The sequence below is a fragment of the Symsagittifera roscoffensis genome, chromosome 5, assembly GCF_963678635.1.
Source record: "Symsagittifera roscoffensis chromosome 5, txSymRosc1.1, whole genome shotgun sequence".
Taxonomy (NCBI): domain Eukaryota; kingdom Metazoa; phylum Xenacoelomorpha; order Acoela; family Convolutidae; genus Symsagittifera; species Symsagittifera roscoffensis.
This window is the reverse complement of record NC_087066.1, coordinates 4,960,501-4,984,326: the sequence shown is the minus strand read 5'-3', so window position 1 is coordinate 4,984,326 and position 23,826 is coordinate 4,960,501. Positions and strand designations below refer to the sequence as shown.

At 35.8% G+C, this 23,826-nt stretch overlaps 1 protein-coding gene across 1 annotated transcript; it reads right to left on the bottom strand.

Moving 5' to 3' along the window:
- Window positions 1-319: 319 nt before the first annotated feature.
- LOC134846480 (putative transmembrane protein 244) lies at window positions 320-8,951 on the bottom strand. The gene is made up of 2 exons (XM_063863854.1): window positions 8,633-8,951; window positions 320-739 (listed from the first exon to the last, which is right to left on the bottom strand). The coding sequence occupies exons 1-2, from the start codon at window positions 8,932-8,934 to the stop codon at window positions 556-558; spliced, it is 486 nt and encodes a 161-aa protein (XP_063719924.1). The 5' UTR covers window positions 8,935-8,951; the 3' UTR covers window positions 320-555.
- Between the last annotated feature and the right edge of the window lie 14,875 nt (window positions 8,952-23,826).

Genomic DNA, 23,826 nt, shown 5'->3' with positions numbered 1-23,826 from the left:
CAGAGAGATTTGAATTTAACTTAGAAATTAGTTGGACTCTCCCGAGAACTTCAGCAGCCGCAATAAACCAGTATACCCTAGATCTATTGGGCCTAGCAGAGACTAGTTAAACAACCTGAGACTAGATAAGTATAAGAGTATGATTAGGATCGGTATTAGACTAAGAAGTTGCACGAATCTATCCGGCCGAAAATAAGATAGCGTGACGAGCAGACGGTGTACCCTATCCGAAATTACTCTATGAGTTAACCACATCGGTCGGTCCTAACTCACTTTGGAGTCCGACAATCCCAAAGTAAAATTTTATTGCTTACATCAGTACAAACAAAGCTTCGATAAGGGCTGGGCTAGTTTTCAATTTACCAACCTAAGTTTCAGTATTTGGTAATTTTTGCTCATTGGGCCACTACTCTCTTAGTTGTGCCTGTCTTCGGATCTCTTTCTTTAGATTCGTCACTGAGTTACTGACTCGAAGTTCCTTTTCGAAGAAAAAAAGCCTGACTGGGGATTAGATTGATAATTAATATATGGCAAATAAATCTAAATGTAAAACAACTACAGTCTTGATTTGCGAGTCCTTCTGCGTTTGTAGAATAGAATCCCTTCTCCTATTAGGATAGAGAGCAGAAGGGATAATATGTTGGCCACCCACCAGGGCCAGTATCTCACAACGTCTCTTCTGATGATACAGCCTATGGCTAAATACTGCAGCCACGTAGTCACTGCAAAGTCCCAGAACCTGCAAACAAAACAAACAACAATTAAAACATGTTTTAGCCAGGGTCACAAGTCATGTGTTTGGGCTCTTTTTACTTATTCCGCCCAAAAATCAATATTTCAACATCTTGAACTGAAACAACTTTGCTTTAATCTGATTGGCTAGAATTAGCTAATCAAATTTCATCAAGTCTCAAAATGTATTGTTCACAATTTTATGTCGACTTCTAAATAAGCCGAATTGGCCAAGAATAGGGGCGGATTTAGGAGGGAAGACCCCCCTCAGGGATTCGAACCCTGCCGACCCAAAGGTTTCCCCCTTTGTACTATTTTCCAATATCCATTTTTGGTGATGAACCCTAAAAATATTCTAAAGGCGCCTTATCAAAATTTTCCAAAAAAAAAGGTTAAAAACGCCTTTTTTGGGCTGTTTTTTTTCAAAATATTGCATGCGGCGCAGAAACTTGGCCCAAAACGGACAAAAAAGTGCTTTGGGAGAGCTCGAAAAATCAATTTGTTTGACTTTAAAAAAGGTTGAAAATCCTAGATCTGCCCCTGGCCAAGAACTTTAAGTGTTCGGTTAACTTTTAAAATTTATTTCGCAAATAAGACGCAGACCAGAAAAAAAAACAAGAATTGGCAGACCACAGAAAAAAAACAGGTTAAGGAAAAAAACAACATCTTCATATCTGCCTAAAATTCGGTCTCGTTACAAATCGGCGTAAGAGGTCACAATCATAATTGTATTAAACAAATCAATCAGTGCGATGAGTGATGAGAGTTTTGTTCTCGGCATCTATACCTTGAATAATATAAAATATCTAAGTTAAGAAATTTGGGCGAAATAAGTAAAAAGACCCTGTATTTGAAACATATGGACGAAGCTTACATCCTCCTCACAAAAAAAAGATCCTTAAATTTGAGATCCTCCAACCCACTGTCTCATTTAAGTTCAAATTGATTAAGGATCGGGTACTAGTTTACTTGTTAGGTCACTCAAAAACGCTGTGGTTCCTAACAAAAACAGGTAGGGTATGTGGCTAACTTTAACAGCATGCATTTTTATTTCACTTTACTGCTGCTCAAGCTGGCCAAGTTAGTCTAGCGGGTACGAATCCGAAAACCCACCCCGATGCATAGGTTCATAACCCGTGCTGACTCTTTTTTTAGAAAAAATAAGCCGGACCAATCATCTAAAGTAGTTTTGTCACAGGACCAACCAAGTAAACTAGTACCTAAGGATCTTGGCTCTTTCCCCTTCCACGCCTCACATGATGTATATTCAGAGGCGGATCTAGGGTTTTCTCTAGGAAGGCGGAATTTTAAAAACAATTTCGAAAATTTTGTCGACCTTTTCTTAGATCAAAAAAATTGATTTTCCGAGCTTTCCCAAAGTGCTAAAAGGTCCCTGTAATGGCGAACAATTCTACTCCGCAGGCAAAATTTTAAAACAGGCCAAAAACAAGACGTTTTTAAGATTTTTTTTGGAAAATTGTGACCAAAAATTTCGTCTTATCGGCGCCCCCCCCCCAAGTTGGCTTATTTTGGCGCCGAAGGTGCCTTTAGAACAATTTTTAGGGTCCGTCAGCCAAAAATGGATATCTCACATTAATACAAAGGATGAAATGAAGGTAAAATGAGAAACAGCTGAAGCTGTTTGTATGATACCTAATCGCAAGTGTTAAAAATTGAAAAAACAATCGGCTGTAAACGATAAAAGAGTTCACATGAGCTACTGTGCGAATATCCTCAAGCTACTGACGTAGCAATCCAACGGCTTCAATAACCCTCGCAATAAACACAATTTACGTTAGGCGACGTATGTTTTAGTCTGGTAAGTGAGAGAGAATTGGAGGGCAAGAAGCTTAACAAAACCTCTTAATATTCAACAAAAAGAGAAAAATTGGCTTTTTTGCACAATCCCACCATCTTTCAATTTTGAAAAAACACTCGTCAAAATTCAATCAAATTTGGCATGGTGAACCAATAAACTTATGAACATAGCAAACAGACAGTTGGAAAAGAGTCAATGAAGACAAGTAAACAAAAAAAATACTGGCTCGTTTGTTTTTGGAAAAAACTCAACATTCGAAAATGAAAGAAAAAAGATTTCAATGGCCTTAATGCTCTTTGAATTTCTAGAACAATTTTCCGACACTGGGACACTTTTGTGATAAAAGCTAACCCAGTTTGAGAAAACTGGAACAACAAGTAATTTTTCTAATTCGCATTTCAAACTTTTCATTTTTTATTTCGGGAAATATGAAAGTTAAATTCCCATTTTCGAAACTATAAGTCAACCACGATTTTAATGAACTTAACACTTTCGCTGTTCAATAGTAAAATTTGCCTTCTTCGTAACAAGAAAATGAACTGAATTAAAAAAAAATTCAAACCATGAAACAAAAATTTGTGTTACTAACCAAAAAAAAAACGAATTTTCCTAACCGATTTGTGCTTAACGACTTCGTAAAATTACGCAATTAGTCAAAAAAACACACAAAAACACGCAACAGATAAATCGCGGCGGAACTTACGTTCATGCCATTTGCAAAACAAAAATATTGGAGTTCAAAAAATAAAGTGTCTCAGACAAAAAAAAACGAAATTAAATGAACTCCGTTGAAGAAATCGTCGGCTAAAAAGTTTCAGTAAAAAATCGAGATCCAACACGTCCTAAATGTACTCAATAACAAAGCCAAAAATTTGGCAACCAAACAACCTGTATGGGCTTTAAGAACACTTGTGAACGAAAAGGCTCTACCCCTTGCTTGCTATAAACTAAGATCTGATTTGAATTTTGGTAACAATTTATGATTGACACTAATTTAAAAAAAACAACTCGATTTGAAAACACTGGCTCAATTTGACAAAACTGGTTAATGTTATTATTCCATTGGGAAATCTAAATTTCACTTTCGAAACTAGAAGTGAATTTTGGGAACAATTTTTGCGCCATTCCCATACTGGTATTTTTGGAAGGTGGAATTCAAACTGAACTCAGATATCTTAATTTGAACTAAAATACTCTCATTGAAATACCTAAGTGGGATCAATTGAATAATCCCCTCCCCTGCCTCTCGAAAAAAAAACGAAAATTAAAGAGTCAAAGCTGGTACTACGACAACTCGCAACAGAAAAATCGCAAAATTTGAGAATAGGATAACCCCAGTATTCAGAATTGAGGCGGAACTTACATTCATGCCACTTGCGAAACGAATAAAAACATTGAGGTTCAAAAAATAAAGTGTCTCAGACAAAAAAAAATTAAATAAACTCTGTTGAAAAAATCGTAGGATAAAAAGTTTCATTAAAAAGATCGAGATCCAAAATGTACTCAATCACAAAGCCAAAAATCTTGCAACCAAACAACCTGTATGGGCTTCAGAAACATGTGTGGACGAAAAGGCTCTATCCGATGCTTGCTATACACAAAGATCAAAATAAAAGAAAAAAAAATGCAAACTAAAAACTCAAAAAACCTGAAGGCATAAGTTTCAAAAACACTTTCAAAAACCTAAAGAACAAGCCTTTCTTTGAAAATACTCTTTCAAATGAAATTACTCTTTGCTCAAGCCTAAAACTTACCTAACTAAAGAAAACTGAAACTAACACCCATGTTTAGCACGAAAAAAAATAAATGAGAAGCCATTAAAAAACTAATGCAAAACTTAAAGCAAAAAAAAAGACATTTCTAATGCCCCGCGAGTAAAACGACCAAAATTGGGATGAAATGAAAAAAGCTGACAAAAAAAAATCAATTTGTATCTAAACGATTTTCAACTTTAGACCAGTATCACTTCAGTAGCTTTAGTCCCAAAACTATAGTCGTTAAACGTGCGGCTTGGCTAGAGCTTGAGATCTTAAAGGCGAAGATCCTGCGAACAAAATCAATTAGGGGGGGACTCCAGTTCCCGAATGCAATGTCAATGACTTTAATTTGACACTTGAAAACTAAAACTTTCAAAACAATTAATTTCGAAAACATATATGCCTTTAAACTATTTGAATTTTGGGAACAATTTATGATTGACACTAATTTAATAAAATCCACTCAATTTGAAAAAACTAGATCAATTTGAAAAAAAACTGGTGAAAGTTGTTACTCTATTGGGAAATCTAAATTCCACTATCGAAACTTGAATTAGTTCGAATTTTGCGCGATTCCCAAATTCATACTTTTGGAAAGTGTAATTTACCTAACTTTTAGCAGATAAATTTAAATTGAACTCAGATACTTAAAATGAAATACCGAAGTGGGATCAATTGAACAATCCCCCTCCCCTCCCCCTCGAAAAAAAAAAGAAATAAAAAACATTTTTTTGCGAATTTGTGTTTGGACGAATTTGTTTGTGCCTCCAGCGGCGAAAGCAATTTATCAGAGTTTGTGCTCTGTCTTTGATTCTGAAGACTAAAATAGTTCACCTTTATAGTGTAGGCAGCACCTTTATGATGAAGGCAAGAGTTTTTTTTTTCATTTAAGACAATTCATTTAAGGCAGCACCTTTATAATGAAGAAAAGAGTATTTTTTCCATTCAAGACATTTAAAACAACTCGGCTTTATGAGCATAATTTTTAGTAACTTTTTCAGTCGGAAAACAGTTTGTGAGCTTTGGTTTTGTGAATTTTGGTGTTAAAATTCAATAAGAACTCAATTCAATAAAATTCAATAAGATTTCATACAATTTTAACTAATTTCAAGTGGTTATAAACATTTCAAGTACCTATGGAGCAAATAATGTTTTACACTGCGTGAAACTTTTTGCAACTTTCTTATATGCAAATTCCTGTGTAAACAGTTTCTGAACAACTTCTCATGTTACGAAAAAATTCATGTTTTTTTTACTAACTGCGTTATTTTTTGTTTTTAACTGCAATAAAATGCGTCAGCATGAGTAGGCAAACAAACTTTTACAATTCTTCTTAAACAAAATCCCGTATAAACAATTTTACCTTTCTTTGAGGGGGTATTTGTAACACAGAGGCGAAGCTAAGCTTCGCACCATTTGCGATACCAATATGAATGACTATAAAAATCAATCAAAAATAATTCAAAAAATCGTTTTTGTCAATATAAATTGCATTAAAAGCCCAAAATATCCAAACAAAATTGCCTACACCATAAGAAACTCTAGAATGCGCTTTGCAAAAGCTATACCAAAGCCAAGTTTTCAAAAAACTCCTCTCTGTGGAAACAAGCAGACAAACAATAATCTAAAACAGCAAAAAAAAGTTTTTTCAAGAAAAACAAGTCTCAACTGAAATCGACCTCCCGGAATTTGTTGTCTCTAGCATGGGGGTTACAGCAACTGGGAGTAAAGCTGAAGCATCGAGCTACGGAAACCATGCCAAAAAAAAACACAGAAACTATAGTTTGCAAAAAAAAGGGCCAGGCCGGATTCAAAACGCAAACCTTTGCCGTCTCAAGCAATTGTTTTTTATCTCTACACCAGATGCGCCTGATGGTTGATTGGATTTTAATCTATAATTACCAAGCGGCAACAAAGCCGAAAAGCCTGAACAGAAACCCTTAATGCCGAAAAGAAACTCAAAAAAATCTTAATTTATAAAAAGGTTTAAGTTCCTTTCCCCCTCAGAGCACACACACGCGCGCAAAAAACGTTTTCGAATGTAACAACGCAATAAGGGGTCATTAAGCCGCTATTAATTAAGCCGAAATTTAATAAGCCGTTAAAAAAGATGGAACAAATAGAAATGGTAAAAATATAACAAATTGAAAAACGAATTTCGATTCGGTCGGATTTTTTAAAAGTTGAAAATAACTGCAGTAAAAATTGTTTACTCTAAAATAAACGATTCTTAGATGTAGCAACTAAGCCGACAAAACAAAATCAGACAAAAAACAGGCCGAAAATTTTAAAAACGTTTAAAAAAAAGGTCCTGATCCTATTCAAACCCAGGGCCTTTGCAGTCCCAGGCGTTTTCGTTACCACCATTCTAAGTGTGCAAGATACTCTACAAAATTTGAACTCATTATGAACCTAGGTGCCAGAGCTGTGAACGAAGTTGTTAACGGGAAAAAAAGTCTAGTACCCGATTGCAATACCCTTGCTATCGCAAGGGTAATTATACGAGGAATGAGAAATCTGGAAACGAGCCCGTATGTGGCCAATCGAGCATTTTAAAATTTTTTACTGGAAAAATCTTCGAGTCCTATATAAGAGTCTTCACTACGTTCATCGACTCTAAAAAAGGTCCAAGAAGAGTCCACACGAGCTTTTGTGGGAAAATCCTCGAGCTTTTTCCATAGCAACCCAACGAGCAACACAAAATATGTTAGAAGACGTATGTTTAAGTCTGTTAAGTGGGACATGGAACCTTCAACCTTTTCTTAACACATCGCACACCCTCCCTCATTTGAATTTATATTTTGGAATACTACCTTAACATTGTCACTAGGTTCTAAATTTTGACAAGATCAACAAACTAGCTCTAAAGAACAGTTTTGATCTGCATACTTTCCGTTGCAATATCACGCAATTAGCATACGCTTAAAAAACAGACTATATACCACTTTCCCCTCCAAATTTCAAATTTGCATTTTCCTTAGATCTTTTACGTTTGATTATGGCTAAACGTGTGATGTTATGATGTAAATTATAACGAACAAATCTATTCGCAATAATTGGTTTTTTCACCAAGTAAAATTCCACTACGTTATGACCACAATTAAATAGTTTTTCAAAACTGAATTTGAATTTGGGGGGCGGAAAAGAACTAAAAACAGCAAATGGACAAAAATAGTCTTTTGCATTTTGACGAAGATAAGTGTGTACATATGATAATCTCAAATGTAAGATCAAATCGTGATATAAGATCATATGAGCTTAACGATAAACAGCTCGAAACAGTAGGGGAAGAAAAAGACCTTGGAGTGATCATCGGTAGTAAACTCTCCTTTGACTCTCATAACTTTGCAGAAGTTAAAAATGCAAACTCTATCATTGCAGTTTTTACGAAAACATTCATTAAATGACTATACCTGTTTTTAAATGTTTATAAAGGCCTCATAGGGCCTCATTTGAAGTTCTGTAATCAAACCTGGTACCCGCGATTGAAGAACACAAGATTAATCGAAAATGTGCAACGACGAGCGACACGAATGGTACAAGGGCTGCAGACACTAGGCTACCATGAAAGGTTAAAAAAACTAGACCTACCATCACGTTAAAACCGCAGAAGGCGAGGAACAATGATCGAAATGTTCAAAATAGGTTACAACTGTTATGACCCAAAAGCTAGAAAAGGCATGTTCGAATTGAATAATCGCGACACAAGGACAAACGACAAGAAAATGATAACGAAAAAATCGAATTGCGGAAAAAACTTTTTTACCATTAGATCAGCTACAGATTAGAATATGTTGCCAGGAGAAGTTATTTACTCGAAGACCTTGAACGCTTTCAAAAACAACCTGGACAAATATAGGAAGAAAAGCGGAATTGGTAAATTTGAGACGAATAAATCGAAAAGGATCAGAAAACAACTGAACTGAACTGAAAAAACCAAAAACTTTCAATGGGAATTTCAGATCTTATGCACACCAGTTGAACGTCAACGATTCTCCGATTCTATTCAAAAAAATTCTCTTTTACAGTTCCCCACCCCCTTTCAAATTCAATTTTGAAAAGCTTATTGACATAATGCAATGAAAATTGACGTGGTTAACAAATCGACAATTGTGAACAGATTTGTTCTTCATACTTTACAGCGTAACATCACGCATTTAGCCTTAATAACACGTAACACAAACATAAAACTCGGTATTTTGAAAGGTGGGGGTGGGAGGACTGGAAAAGAGCCAAAAAAATTATTCATCATAATCATTTATAATTTTAAATATGATCATGCTTTTTTTTTTACCATTTTAGCCTTCTTGTAATTATAACTAACCTTCTGCTGATGAAATAAGGCCAGTGAATAGAACATATGAGATATGTACAGCAAATTGCAATGAGAGAAGCAATCTTCACGTCTTCATTGTCCACGTCACTTTCGTGACCAAACGCAGTCCAAACCAAATTCATCAAACGATCGAACTCAAAAGCACCAAACAGGATCGACGATATAGAAAATATTAGCATATAGAAGAAAAGAATGCACAAGATTAGCTGGGTTAGCAGGGTCCGGTTGTCTGGTTTGGAATCCATCGCCTGTGACCTCCTGATTCTTGAGGTGCCTGAGCCTAGTGACATAATTCGAAGGAATTTACATATCTGAAATTTCGACATCATTGACATTATGGACTTCCTGGCGAAATTCGGATAGTACTTTAAGCATCAAAGCACGTGCGTGCTAAATTATAACTGGTAAAATCATTCATATAAAGCCGAGTTCGCGAGAGATATCGCATGAGAAGATAATCACCAAAACATTGTTAACGAGAGTAACAAAAGTCTTAAAAAAAGAAAGATTTCTGAAAACAACGGACGAGACCGCGGAAATATAACAGTCAGGCGAAGACTATGGAGACCTGTGCAGTTCCTTGTGCGCCCTGCTCACCATGCGAAGGGGTGAGCATCGATTGTGGGGCTCTTCTCCAGTCCCCCCTTTTCAAACTTTTTGGCCTTTTTGAAATAAACTCTAGATTTTTGGGTTCAATGGATAAAACTGATTTAAGGAAGCTCTCCTGCATGAGCTGCTAAGTCGTAAATTTTTTACACAAAAAGTTGAGACCTTCGAAAACGTCAAAATTCTCAAAAACATTTCACTCTTATTTTATTAGAGGAACAACTAAAGTTAGCTCTTTTTCCTCAGCTCCCCCCCCCCCCCCCCCCCGCCCCGACCCGACCTCACATAAGCATCAATTTAATGGTTTAACGAGGTATTTTAGAAGGTCAAACTTGAAGACCAAATATGATTGTCATGGCCTAATTAGTTCACATGCCAGTAAAATTTTGCAGGTGGGGGAAAGGAGGAAAAAGAGCCCTAAAATTTGGATTGAAGCCATACATTTGATTTTTCGAATTTACTTCTCTCATGCCGGATCATTACAACTAACTAAAAATATCAAACAGGTATCTCCAGCTTTAGTTGGGCCCCTAATGAAATGTTATCCAAAAAGATTCATGAAGTAAGGCAGTTTCAAGAGAAGAAAATCTTAATTTGCGCATAACTTTCCCCATTAGTGTAAATTTGGCAAACATTCGTCTCTTTTTCACCCCCACCCCACCCGTATTTCGAATTTTCAATTTTATAGTTTTTTAAGTATTATTGTGGCTAAACGCGTGATGTTACAGTAAAAAGTATGAAGAATAAATCTGCTCACAATTTATAGTTTATTCACCATGCATTGTTTACCATGAATTTGAATTGGCTCTTTTTCCTCCCCTCCCCCCCCCCCCCCCCCACCTCACACGAGCGTCAATATATTAGTGTAACGAGTGGTTTTACGAGGTTGAGTATGAAGACCAAATATGTTTGTCGTGGCCTCATTAGTCTGTAAGTAAATTTTCATAATAATCGGACAATGTGGTCAACAAACTTAAATGTAAAAATTTGCAGGAGGGGGGGGGGGGGGGGGGTGGGGGGAGGAAAAAGAGCCCATGAATTTTATCATTCCGTTTTTATAAAGTTGAAAAAATTTTTCAAAATTGAAATTGAAAGGTGGAGAGAAGTGGAAAAGAGCCAAATAGTCAAAAGCATTTGTTTCGTTTGCCGTTTGCAAATCAGATCAAATTACGCAACTGATGTGTCTCTTATTATTACATTAGTTTAACTTTGTTTAGGCTGGAGATTGTGGAATCCACCCTCGTCTGTTGCACTTGGTGGAGAGCATAGATGCCCAGTTTGTGCAGGCCAAGCACAACATACAGACTCTCAGGGCGGAGAAGTTAAGACTGGAAGACGAACTGGACAGGGTGAGAGTATTTCTCACTCTATTATACTCGAACATCAAATTTAACCAGCTCACTTTAACTTTCATAAGTTCTGTTCCATTACTGCCCGCAGACTACCTAGGAATCATTCACGACTCCTCGCTGATTTGGTTTCCTTTTTTCCGCTACCTTACACGAACATCAATTTTATTATGAAACGATTGATTTTAAAGGTAAAAATTCATGACGAACAATTTGTGACAAAAATGGGTATTTCTGAGGCTTTTATGGGAAAAATTCCACTAACCCAATAACATCCGATATTCGTATTTAATGCAAATTCGAAATTCAAACGCAGCGTTAGAAAAGTGAAAATAGTCCTCTTTTTAACCACTGTGCAATATATTATAGGCCCTGAGCGAGAACCACAGTCTTCGTTCGCGACTGAGCTGTGCCTCTGCCCATGCCACTCCCCCCTGTTGCCCCTCCCCTGCCCCTGGCACTGAGATGTTGCGGGCTGAATTGGCCAAATTGGCACACGAGAGAGACAGTGTCAGACAGCAGCTCACACATGCTACCATGGTAAGAGAAGAGAACACCATCACACTTAACAAATGCTTAAATGATGCAATGGTTCAGGGTGACCACTTCGGCCGAGAAAAAAGTGACCTGTTCTTTTTATTCGTAAAATAGCTATAGCATCCTAGTTGCCTCATAAAAAAGTGGCTTTTTTGAACAAATTTTATTGGATTACTCATGAATGCAACAGCAAAATGTTTTAGAAAAAACTTTAGAAATGTTTAAAAAGTTTAAAAAAAACACAAAAAAGTGACTTTGAGTGAATTTCGACAAAAAAGTGACCAAAAAGTGACTAGTCACTTAAAAAGTGACCAAGTGGTCACCCTGCAATAGTTAGGGACTTTTAGGTGCACTAAATTGTGTCTCAGAGCTCTCCTAAAATACCATAAAAAACACCAACTCGCTGCAAGTTTCCAGGCGCAGCAGTTTTTGAAAATTTTGATTGAAAAAAAAGCTATATCCAGATAAATCAAATGATTTCGAAGAAATATTCTTTTTGTTATGCTTAATTGCTCTGCGGCAAAATTTCGCTTTTTTGAAATGTTAACAATTGTCTTCTGCGACCACCTTTCGCTTGAGAGGAGCTGTCGCCTCACGGTTAAATATCAATCAAGTTTCCCTCGGACAATTAGCCGATTCATACATTTACCTGTTAACCAAAAATTGCTCATTTAAATTTCAAATGATCTAAAATACGTGTCAAATTTTCCGTACTATTGTTTAGACAGATTAGTTAAGCGTGAATTAATTAACAAATGTGGCAATGCCTTCGGTGTGCTTGGAAAACAATTTAACCTTAAGTTTCTTCAGGATAGTCTAACTCAAAACTGAACACGAAAAAGAAAGAGAATAAATCAACTGAGAAAAAAAAGATGCATAATTGAGAATACCTGAAAACTGGGTACATTTTCAGACCAAAAACCATTCTTATTAATATTCTGTTAATGTTCCAAATGTTATGTCTGTCAATCTTGTCACTAAAACTGTTAACTATCATTTTAAGTATAAGCTCTTCTACAGCTTTGCACAATTTGCGTCAAATCGAAAAATCAGCATGGTAATCTGGCAGACACACGATGAGAGGAATGACACTATACCAAAAAATTATTTAAACAAAAGAAATCGAAAAAAAAACTGCCTCTACAAAAAAAAATGTAGATTTTGAAGAACGAACTTTATTTTTCAAAAAATTTAAACCAGAACTACCATCTTTACATAAGCATTCAGGCAAAAAGCATCTTGCGGGAATTAGGCCGATAACACTTGGTTGGACGCCTGCTGAGTCAAAAACAAAACTATTCTGACAACAAAAATTAGCTATTAAACGTTGAAGCTCTTAGTTTTTACATCAACCTAGCTCGAAGCACACACCCGAGTGAAAATCTCTTATTATTTTTTAAATGAGTCGATATGATGCTTCTATGCCAATATACTATCGGCTCAAACTATTTAACAAAAAAAAATCATCAAGCAAAAAAGAACGGTAATTTATACAAAAAGAGCTATTAAATTTACAAATATTAGTATTCAATTAAATACTAATATCATAAATACTAAATACATATAACTGCCTATCTCTTTTATCATTAATAACTTGAATCTGCAGAAAATCCATTCTTCTAAACTAAGAGAAGCAAGCCTAAGAAAACAGATAACAGACCAACAATTGAAATTTTCCAAGAAAAAAAACATAAATATAAAGAGTAAATCTACAAATACTGAGTTCGGTAACCGAAACCAGTCATCAAGTAGTTTAAGCATGACAGCACGTTGATATAGCGCACATACTATTATGAATAATTCAAGTGATTTAGTAGAGCAAGTTAAACCTGAAAAAATCTATATTCGCTCGCTGATAACGCCTGTCAGCTGGCTTCGTTAAATTTTTTTTTCTATTTTTCTGTTTTTCCTATTTTTCAGATTTTTTGCCCATCGATTCAGAAATTCTTATCTCTTTTTCGGGCTCTTTCCATTTAGCATTAAATTGCAAAATGTCTTCTTTGGTTGTAAACTGGAAAAAATTCTCACTATCTGTATTCCCTTATTTAGACATACATGGAGGACTTGCGTCGTGCGGAGGAGCGAGTGGCGGAGGCTGAGAAGAGACTGCGGAGTGCTGAGATGCAACTGAGGGAACTGGCGGCCAATGAGAAGTGTCTGAGGGATGCACTGAGCAAGGCAGAGTGTCACATTCAACACCAGAATGAGATCATATCCCAGTATGAGACACAGATGGCAGTGTTGCATCAGGAGATAAACAACCTCAAGTGAGAATACAAGAACGCTTATTTTCCTATTTTGTGCTGTATCCTTCTAAATTATTTTACAGGCTTTTTGATTATGTGGTGATTCCAATAGCATGAGTCTTAACCGTTTAAAATCAATATTCCAATCAATATTTGGTAGACGTGTTCAATGAAGTAAAGTTGGGATCTTTTTTATTAAGAAGTCACTCGAAATGAAAAAAAAATGAAGTATCAAAAATTGAAATAATTTACTGCTCAAAATTATAAACCAATTGATATAAACACTGGCATTTATAACAAATTACAGTGAAAAAGAACTTTTTAGGAACACGATAGACTGTCTGCAGAAACAGATCCACGACTTGGAACACGAACTGCACGAGGCACTGGAGACTATTGCCATGTACGAGCAGAAGATCAGCGAACTACACGCTAAACTCAGGTACTCTCTTCTTTTTGATTGAATGATCGAATTTCTTTAGATGCAGTTACAAATCTGTATTCAGCAAAATCTACAGCATCAAGGATACTATGCGGGCAATAATGTTTACAGCTTAGTAGTTAAGGGCTCAACCTCTCAGTCGAAAGGCCCAACTGTCCGTGATCATTGTTTGATATAGAAGACCGAGCCCAGAAACATGCAGGTCTTAGCAAAAAATGCTTGTAGATCTGAATCAATACGTTTCTATCAGCCTCTCAATCAGGGAGACCACAACAATTCTTCTTAAGGCAATGAACTAATGATTTTAAAGGCAAAGGGAAAAACGCCAGCAGATTCTTGCAGAGATCTGCGAGCGGTTAAGGTTTTTGCAGAGACCCATTTTGTATTCTTGGTTAACATTAACATTGCAAAAAATGCTTCTTTTTGGTGATTTGTCTGGACAGGGTTAGATTGCCTCACCCTGAAGCAACAAGCACGTTGGGCCTCGATCGGCCTCCAAACCACCGATTTTGTGACTCTGGGAATGTGAAATCAAACAAATTGTGAAACCCACAACCCTAATATCAGCCATTTCCTTGTGGATATTGATCAAATTGCATGATAAACCATTGCATATGGGAAGAAATTATGGAGAAAAAAATAACACATCAAAGCTTTTGAAGCGCGTTTCAAAAACGTTCGTGAAGTGCGCCAGCACAACCACGAAGTTCGCGGTAGAATTTTTCAAAGTCGGAACCACAATACTGAATTTTTTACTTTAAATAGAAATATTCTGAAATATGGAACGCAAAAGGAACTTAGGAAAAAGATTCTGAGCTCTTTCCTATTATAGCCCCTCCCTCCCATAATGCAAAATACTACTGCGATTAGGCCATAACTTATTAAATACTTGTCTGGGGATGCTATGTTGACACTGCTAAGATTTAAAAAAGATGCTTAAATTGATGTATCCAGTTCTTTTTTGTTGTGGTATGTATTACAGCTTGAGAAAAAAAAATTAAGTAAAAGTAACAGCTAAACGCATATAACACTTATTTAAAACCAACTTTACATTACGTAGTGTTGGCTCATGCGTCAACAGACAAAACTAAATAGGAAGCCGTTGAACTTAAAATCAAACAACGTATGGAAATTATTTGCTTTAAGAAAAGAAATAAGAGCTTAAAAGACAAAAACTAAAACTATAATTCGTAAAGGAAATGCACATCTTCGAATAATTTAGATTGCTATGATAAGAATTGAGAAAAGAGTACGTGTCGACAAAATTTCAATAGATAAAATTTCAATAGCTGTAACTGCTAAAAATGTGAATAAACATTTGAGTAAGAATTCCAGCAAGTCAGATAGCTGTGCATTCAAAAAGTAATAAAAAACTTCGATAAATAATAATTTCAAACAAATTTTCAACTTGTTTTAAGAAAAAACTTCACAGACTTTGTACCCTGGATTCAGGGATGCATCGAATATGAAACAAAAATCTTCAATCTTGAGTTTTTGGACAACTTGATTCTAGGAAATTATCAACAGGTTAACCTCACTTTTGAGTAAAAATAATAAGGCAAAAAATTAGCTGTCAAAGGTAGGAATACTGCTAATTTTTTTCCGTTTCATTGCTTTTCGGTTTTTTTGCACTAAATAAATTTTCTTGGTGATTTATTGATCAAGTACCACAACGATATTAAAACCAACATAAGTCATAACAGGTCAGAAGCGCCTGAAAACGAGCTGCAGAACTCCACGGCAATCTCGCGATGACATTTCATTTAGTTGTAAATGTTGTGATTTTTACAGTGATTGGAATCTAGAATGCAAACAATATATTTTTATAACAGTGGCATCCATTTAAAAAAAACATTTAAATCAAATTGAACTTTCATTCAAATTGACTCATTTTTAACATTTAAATGAATTGAAAATTCATTTAAATGTTAAAAATGAGTCAATTTGAATGAACCAATTGAATTTAAATATTACAATTTCAAAAGAAAAAAAATTACATTGCGCGACGAGCAGATTTCGAGCCGACACCAAACTACTGGCTTAACAAATGTGAAATTGAGACAAATTTCTAACCAACTGCGCCAACGACCTATCTGTCACCGAGCCATATTGAATTTACTGATTTGAATAGATGATCCAGTTAACGCAATATTTTTCTCAATTCGCCAAATTGCACGCTTGCTTATGCTTTCACACTCAATTGTTCCTCTTAAAAGTTTCTAATTTATTTGATACCGTTATTTCAAGAAAGATATAAAAGGGCAGACAGATTTCTCAAAAACGAACGAAATTAGAAGCTATTTTTCAAGGGAGAGAGTCCGAAAAGTCTTTTTATTGCCAAAAACTTATCAAGGCTGAAAAAATCAATTTTTGTCAGTAATTCTGAAGATCATTTGCAACTTATTCACCCACAGGAATATGACGAAAATTCTGAAAGCAGAAAAACCCAAAATAATTGACTATCGGCGGTAGATTCAAGGCAGTAATTCCCCGGGAAAGCCCAACTGAAGAGTTTTATTTTTGCACATATTTTAGCAAAAAGTAACCAGTTCATATTGTTCGTGGAGAAAACAATAGCAAACTTTTGGAAGCTAGCCAAAAAAATTGATTATTTGACCAATTGGAGGAATATAAATTAAAAACTTGGTGAGTTAGCTCAACAGAGATTGTCGAACAATCAAAAATCCTGAGATTACAACCGGATCCAAGTTGATCATTGGACCAGTCGCCGCGATAAGACTATTTTAGTTGTTCTCATTTAGTGGATAGATCAAAGTTAGAAGCAACACACTCAATGTAAAATTATGAGAGGTATACAGGGTTTGAGACCATCTCCGGTCAACGCAGAACGAAGTGTTTCCAAAGCGTCGTTTGTTACCAAAGAAGGAAGATTCAGCTTAAAATAGAAAACAACAGGGAAAACTTTTTTAAAAATTCAGAAAAACTTAAATTGCTATCGAAAATTTAAACAGTTTCCGAAAAATTTAAATTTACATCAAAAAATTTTATAATTTTTCTGGAAAATTTTCAGTTTTTTTAATGGACATCATTGTTCGCGTACCACAAAAATGTGGAAAATGCTGGTGGAAACCTCCCTATAAACCCTGAGCATCTACAACTCATACTATTCAGGTGCTGTGAGTCAGCGGTGGACCAGCTGAAGAAAGAGATAGCAAGTAGGGACAGACACATAGCATGTCTGGAGGAGGCCAATCACGAGTTAGAACATGAGAACCACAATCTAAGAGAGACAATTGAACACCTCAAAGGCATGCTACAATGCAAGGTATGGCAACAACATACGAGAATCAATGTGTCCACCCAGCATCATAAGCACCTGTTCATATATGCCAAACAGCTTCCCGAAAAACATTTAAAAAAACACACAAATTAGGACTGATTGCAAAATGAAGTCAACAATGGAAAGTTCGATCTTCTCAACTATTTCACCCCGATGGTAACTTGTAACGAATCGGTCCCCCTAGTAAGAATTGGTCCCTAGCTCTCCAATAATGCTCCGTATTTTATGGAATCAATCATTTTCAGGATAATAACCAGTGCAAAGTGAAGCTGCCGCCTAAATAAACAAGCTTAATTGCTATCAACTTCATTTGATTTTTGTTCAACGATGACTTTCTTTGTTCTACAAATGTTTCACCCTCAGGACGATGAGATAGCAGCTCTGGTTCTGAGACTGTCACAGGCCGACGGGGAGATAGCGAGACTGACGGAGGAGTTGAACTTGGCCAGGTGTGAGAACGAGAACTTGAGGAAGGAGATCTGTCGACTACAAGACGAACTGTGTGAACTGCAGGCGGAGTTGGAGAGATTGCACCATGAGTATAAACATGTGCTAGAGGAGTTGCATCAGGCTCAACTAGCACATCAGGTTCGATGTCTCACTGCTTCTATCTACCATATGATGAATGTTTAATATTTATATGAATATTTACGTTACAACAAAAACCAACAGCAGCATAGCATTTAAAAGAGGAAATGATGGCAAAAAATGGCAGCGTCAGCTGAAAAAAGAAAAGGAAAAAAAAAGCCAGCAGGAATCTGCCACTGACCCTCTGTATAGAGTAAAAAGTGCTCGAACCCCAGACCTTAGGGTGCAAAAGCGACCACGTCACCTCCATGCCAAGTGGGAACGAACCTGTAAGTTGTAAAGGCTCAATAAAATGCAACTGAAAGAACGTAAGATTTGCAAAAAAAACTGTTTGCGGTGGAAAGTCTACTTCCGATTACAAAACACTTGCTCTGCTAAATTATTAATACACCGATTTTTTAAGACTGATTCTTTAAAACAAACAAAAAATAAAGAAACATTTAAGAAACTCATGCGCAACAATATTAGTAATAAACGAGAAACCGGACTTTCTCATATCATTAAGAGCCAAGTGATAGCGGTTACAACAAAAGTGATTTTGTTTGATTCAGAGGGCACTGCAGGCACTTGAGAAGTGCGAGAGAGTGATCCAAGAGCAAGAGCTGCAGATCCATACTCTCCTCAGAGACAAGGCCGCTTTGGAGGAGGCCCTCTGCAACGAACAGGCCAAGGTGAGGGACTTGCAGGCCAGAGTGAAGGAGTTGCAATGCGAGGTCTCGAAGGGGTCATGGGCACTTCAAGAAGTAAGTTGGAGTAGACGTCGCTTTTCCAATCAAAAATAACTCCTCCCGAAAGTGGATTCGACTCTACGTCATTAAAATTGATCTTTTGTGGCGTAATCGATTACATTAAAAGTTTAGGTATGGACAAAGCTTGCTTATCAAAAGCCTTACAGAAAGAATAGTGAGTCATTTCATCAATACAAGTAAGTTGTTAAGAGAAAACAAGGATTACTATTGATTTTTTGTGTGTTTATCCTATGCGAAATGGTTTTCAGTGACTGCAAAAATAATATAAAGTTGTCTTTGTCAATGAAAAAAGTTGTCAGGCTGCTTACCGACTAAGGTGGCTTACGGACTAAGCAACAGGCTATGGTCGCTTTCAGACTAGTGTTTTTATTACAGACTAAGGTCTCCGATTCACTAAGGTTACTTACGGACTAAGCTTGCAGAATCCATATCATATATGATAGATAATTGCTAAATGACCCAAATTGGGCTGAAATGAGACAAAAAAATCCGTTTCAGCTCGATGCAGCTTTGCATGAATCAGACGAACTGAATGCTCGTCTGAATGACGTCAACAAGAAAATGGGAGAATCGATCCGGAGACTGGAGGCCGAAATTGCGTGTTTGGCTGAAAAAGAGGCTAAGCTACACGAGCAGATTCATTACTTGCAAAATGAGAACAGATCATTAAGAGAGCAGCTGATGGTTGTCGAAGCAAGAGCGTAAGTTTCCGTTCTTAAATTAAAGAGCCGCCCCATCCCCCAATCAGAGACTAGCGCCATTTTTATGGTGTAACGAACAGTTTTACAAGATTAAGAAAGAAGATCAAATGTCTGGAAAAAACCTTTAGTCTGTATTCAAAATGAAAAAAAAAACAATCAAATCTGGTGAGCCAACTTTTTACAGGTAAAATTTGCATTTGGGCTCTAGAATATCTCCTTTTGATTTCCCACAAGGACTCCAACATTATTAGAGACTGGCCGTTTGTATATTAGCTTGCAAATTTAGTAACGTTACAGACACTCAAAATAATATAGAAAACTAGCTCCAGAGGCGCATTTAGGAGGATATTCTGGCAACACAAAGGTTCTTTTTTTGGTACTACTTTACAGCATTCATTTTGGGTCGACCAACCCTGAAACAAAAATTAAAAATTAGCTGAAAAAGGCGTCAACATATAATAACTTTGAAGGAGAGCACATGCAAAAAAAACAAGTTTATCATAAATGATTCCAAAAAAAACTCTAGACCATCATGCAAAACATTATCTTAGAGCTAATTTAGGAAAACTCGGAAACTCCATTTGGTCGAACTAAAACAAGGTCGGCAAAAATTCGGAAAACCGCCCCTTCTCTCGAAAAAAAATCTTAGATCAGACCCCTGATAAGCCTCGCACCGTCCGCAATCTTTCTTTAACTTATAGTTTAAAACAATATATGCCTTGAAGGTACAATCTTACTAAAATGAGAGGGGGAAGAATTCTCATTAATTATTATTGTGGCAAGTTTCCTCTTGTGACGTCTATTTTAAAAACGGATTCTGTTTACAGAGATTCACTCGAGAAAGAAAACGGATGTCTGCGTCTCCGCATAAACCAAGAATTCGAAGAGAGGGTTCGATTAGAAAAAGAACGGTAAGTGATACTAAGACTCCTGAAACAGGACGAAACGTAGTTTCACCTGGACTGTCATTTGCTGACTTATTTTTCAAGAAATTACAGTTTGAGTGCAATCATGCGTTTGAGTGCAATCATGCGTTCAAGCATGTAACGCAACTAACATGTAACGCACCTCCGGTGCTTAGAAATTTTAACAACTCATGAAACACCGTAAATATTGGAAATAAAATCTGCATCCTTTGAATGTACTCTGACAACACCGAGTTAGAGGGTTGGTAATTTCAAATTTTATAAAAAAAAATTATTCTAGTTTTTTATTTCAAATTTTCAAAAACCATTAAGTTTTTTATAAATAAGTTCTTTGAAAATTTTTTAAAACATTTAAGAAACATCACATCTCAGAATCTAAAAGCAATTGAGCAGTGATTTTCACGCAAGATTTGCAACTCTTGAGAGTACTTTTACAGTGCCCAACTACAACGAGAAACTTCAAACTTAATTTTCCAAAAAAAAACATTTTTTTTTCAAACCAGAAAAAACGTCACATCTCAAAATCTATCACAATTGGAGCAATCTTATTTGATGGTTATAGTCGCAATCCTTGACAGTACTCTGATAGCACACAACTACAGGGTTGGAAATTTCAAAATTCAAAGAAAAATGAATTAGGTTCTCTGAAAATTTTTAGAAAAAATCACAAAAAACGTCATATCTATCAAACTACTAGGTTTTAGCTTTTGAGCAGCCATATTTAGAAACAAAATTTGCAACTGCTGAAAGCATTCTTACAGAGCCTCACTCTATAGAGGAGAACTTCACATTTTTCAGAAAAAAAATTAAATTGAGTTTTCTGAAATTTTTTGAAAAAATCCTTAAAAATATCTCGAAAAGTTAAAGAAATTTAGCAGTCAATATCATAGTCAAGATTTGCAAACCGCGAGAGTACCCTCACAGTTTACAACAACGGGATTGAGATCTTCAACCTTTTAAGGAAGTTTTTAAAATCTACGGTTTTCTGAAAATTTTTGAAAAAAAATCATAAAAACGTCATTTCTCAGAAACTACATAGATTTGACAAGTGAGACCTGGAGGCAAGATTCGCAATTCCTGAGAATACCCTGACAGCACCCAACTACAGGGTCAGAATAGCAAAAATTGAGACTTTAAATTAAATTTTCTAGAAATTCTTGAAAAATCTCAAAATTGCCAATCTCGGGACCTAAAAGCATTTGTTATTCAAAAATGGAGGCAAAAGTTGCAGCACCCGAGTAAAGCCTGACATCATTCTACTATTGAGTTGCTAATTTCAAACATGGTGAGATAAACACTGAAATGAAACAGGAAAATTGAAAAAAAAATCTTAACCATTGCATTATACGATATAGGTTAAACGTGAAAAAAACTCTTTTGTTAAACATACAAAAATAATACGTCGTAAATTATGGCGAGATAGTGAAGCCCGCATCTAAATATATAATAGATTTATTTATATGTGAAATTATGAGCCCACTCAATTTAAATAAAAAATTTTAATTTAAATCGAGCAATTTAAATTGAAAAAAAAAAAACTTAAATTGCTCCGGCGTTATTCGATCTGACGCCAAAGTTAAGAAATTACTCGTTAAATTAATTATCATGAGTAATTTCTGAACTTTGGCGTCCAAATTGAATAATGTTGGAGCAATTTAAGTTTTTTTAAATTTAAATTAAATCTTTTCATTTAAATTGAGTGGGTTCATAATTTCACATTTATTTCCACAAAATTGTCCCCGTGAAAAGTCCTTAAAATTGGCAGAAAAACTTCTAAAAAAACTGACTGAAGAAAAATTTAAAGTTCTGAAGGAAAGTTTTAATAGTTTCAGAAAAATTTAAATCAATGCCAACAATCTTTATAACTTTCTTAAACAATTTTAATTTAAATTTTTATTTTTTAAATGGACATCACTCGAGGAAAATTACTAATCCACAATTAAGCTAGTTAACAGGCCCAAAGCTTGGTGAGGGGCAGCTACTTCCCCGTCTTCTTCATTTCAATGGCAAAATTACTCAAAGCGCTATTTTTGAAGCAGGCAAATCCGAATGGATCTAAGTTAATTCAAGATGGCTGATTCATAAGTGAATTACACACTTTTAGTTGCTTTATTTTGGCCGAGAAGTCAATTCATTGATATTGTCCAACATTGTGTTGGACTCAATCAATTTCGTTCTCAAGTTTTCATATGACAGATTATTCACTTCATTACTAAATTTCATTTAATCTGAACATTTTCAGAGACTGTTTGCGTCGGAGACTCACACAAAGCCCACAATGTTGCAACTGCGATACCATTGATCTTTTGTGGCGTAATCGATTACATTAAAAGTTTAGGTATGGACAAAGCTTGCTTATCAAAAGCCTTACAGAAAGAATAGTGAGTCATTTCATCAATACAAGTAAGTTGTTAAGAGAAAACAAGGATTACTATTGATTTTTTGTGTGTTTATCCTATGCGAAATGGTTTTCAGTGACTGCAAAAATAATATAAAGTTGTCTTTGTCAATGAAAAAAGTTGTCAGGCTGCTTACCGACTAAGGTGGCTTACGGACTAAGCAACAGGCTATGGTCGCTTTCAGACTAGTGTTTTTATTACAGACTAAGGTCTCCGATTCACTAAGGTTACTTACGGACTAAGCTTGCAGAATCCATATCATATATGATAGATAATTGCTAAATGACCCAAATTGGGCTGAAATGAGACAAAAAAATCCGTTTCAGCTCGATGCAGCTTTGCATGAATCAGACGAACTGAATGCTCGTCTGAATGACGTCAACAAGAAAATGGGAGAATCGATCCGGAGACTGGAGGCCGAAATTGCGTGTTTGGCTGAAAAAGAGGCTAAGCTACACGAGCAGATTCATTACTTGCAAAATGAGAACAGATCATTAAGAGAGCAGCTGATGGTTGTCGAAGCAAGAGCGTAAGTTTCCGTTCTTAAATTAAAGAGCCGCCACATCCCCCAATCAGAGACTAGCGCCATTTTTATGGTGTAACGAACAGTTTTACAAGATTAAGAAAGAAGATCAAATGTCTGGAAAAAACCTTTAGTCTGTATTCAAAATGAAAAAAAAAACAATCAAATCTGGTGAGCCAACTTTTTACAGGTAAAATTTGCATTTGGGCTCTAGAATATCTCCTTTTGATTTCCCACAAGGACTCCAACATTATTAGAGACTGGCCGTTTGTATATTAGCTTGCAAATTTAGTAACGTTACAGACACTCAAAATAATATAGAAAACTAGCTCCAGAGGCGCATTTAGGAGGATATTCTGGCAACACAAAGGTTCTTTTTTTGGTACTACTTTACAGCATTCATTTTGGGTCGACCAACCCTGAAACAAAAATTAAAAATTAGCTGAAAAAGGCGTCAACATATAATAACTTTGAAGGAGAGCACATGCAAAAAAAAACAAGTTTATCATAAATGATTCCAAAAAAAACTCTAGACCATCATGCAAAACATTATCTTAGAGCTAATTTAGGAAAACTCGGAAACTCCATTTGGTCGAACTAAAACAAGGTCGGCAAAAATTCGGAAAACCGCCCCTTCTCTCGAAAAAAAATCTTAGATCAGACCCCTGATAAGCCTCGCACCGTCCGCAATCTTTCTTTAACTTATAGTTTAAAACAATATATGCCTTGAAGGTACAATCTTACTAAAATGAGAGGGGGAAGAATTCTCATTAATTATTATTGTGGCAAGTTTCCTCTTGTGACGTCTATTTTAA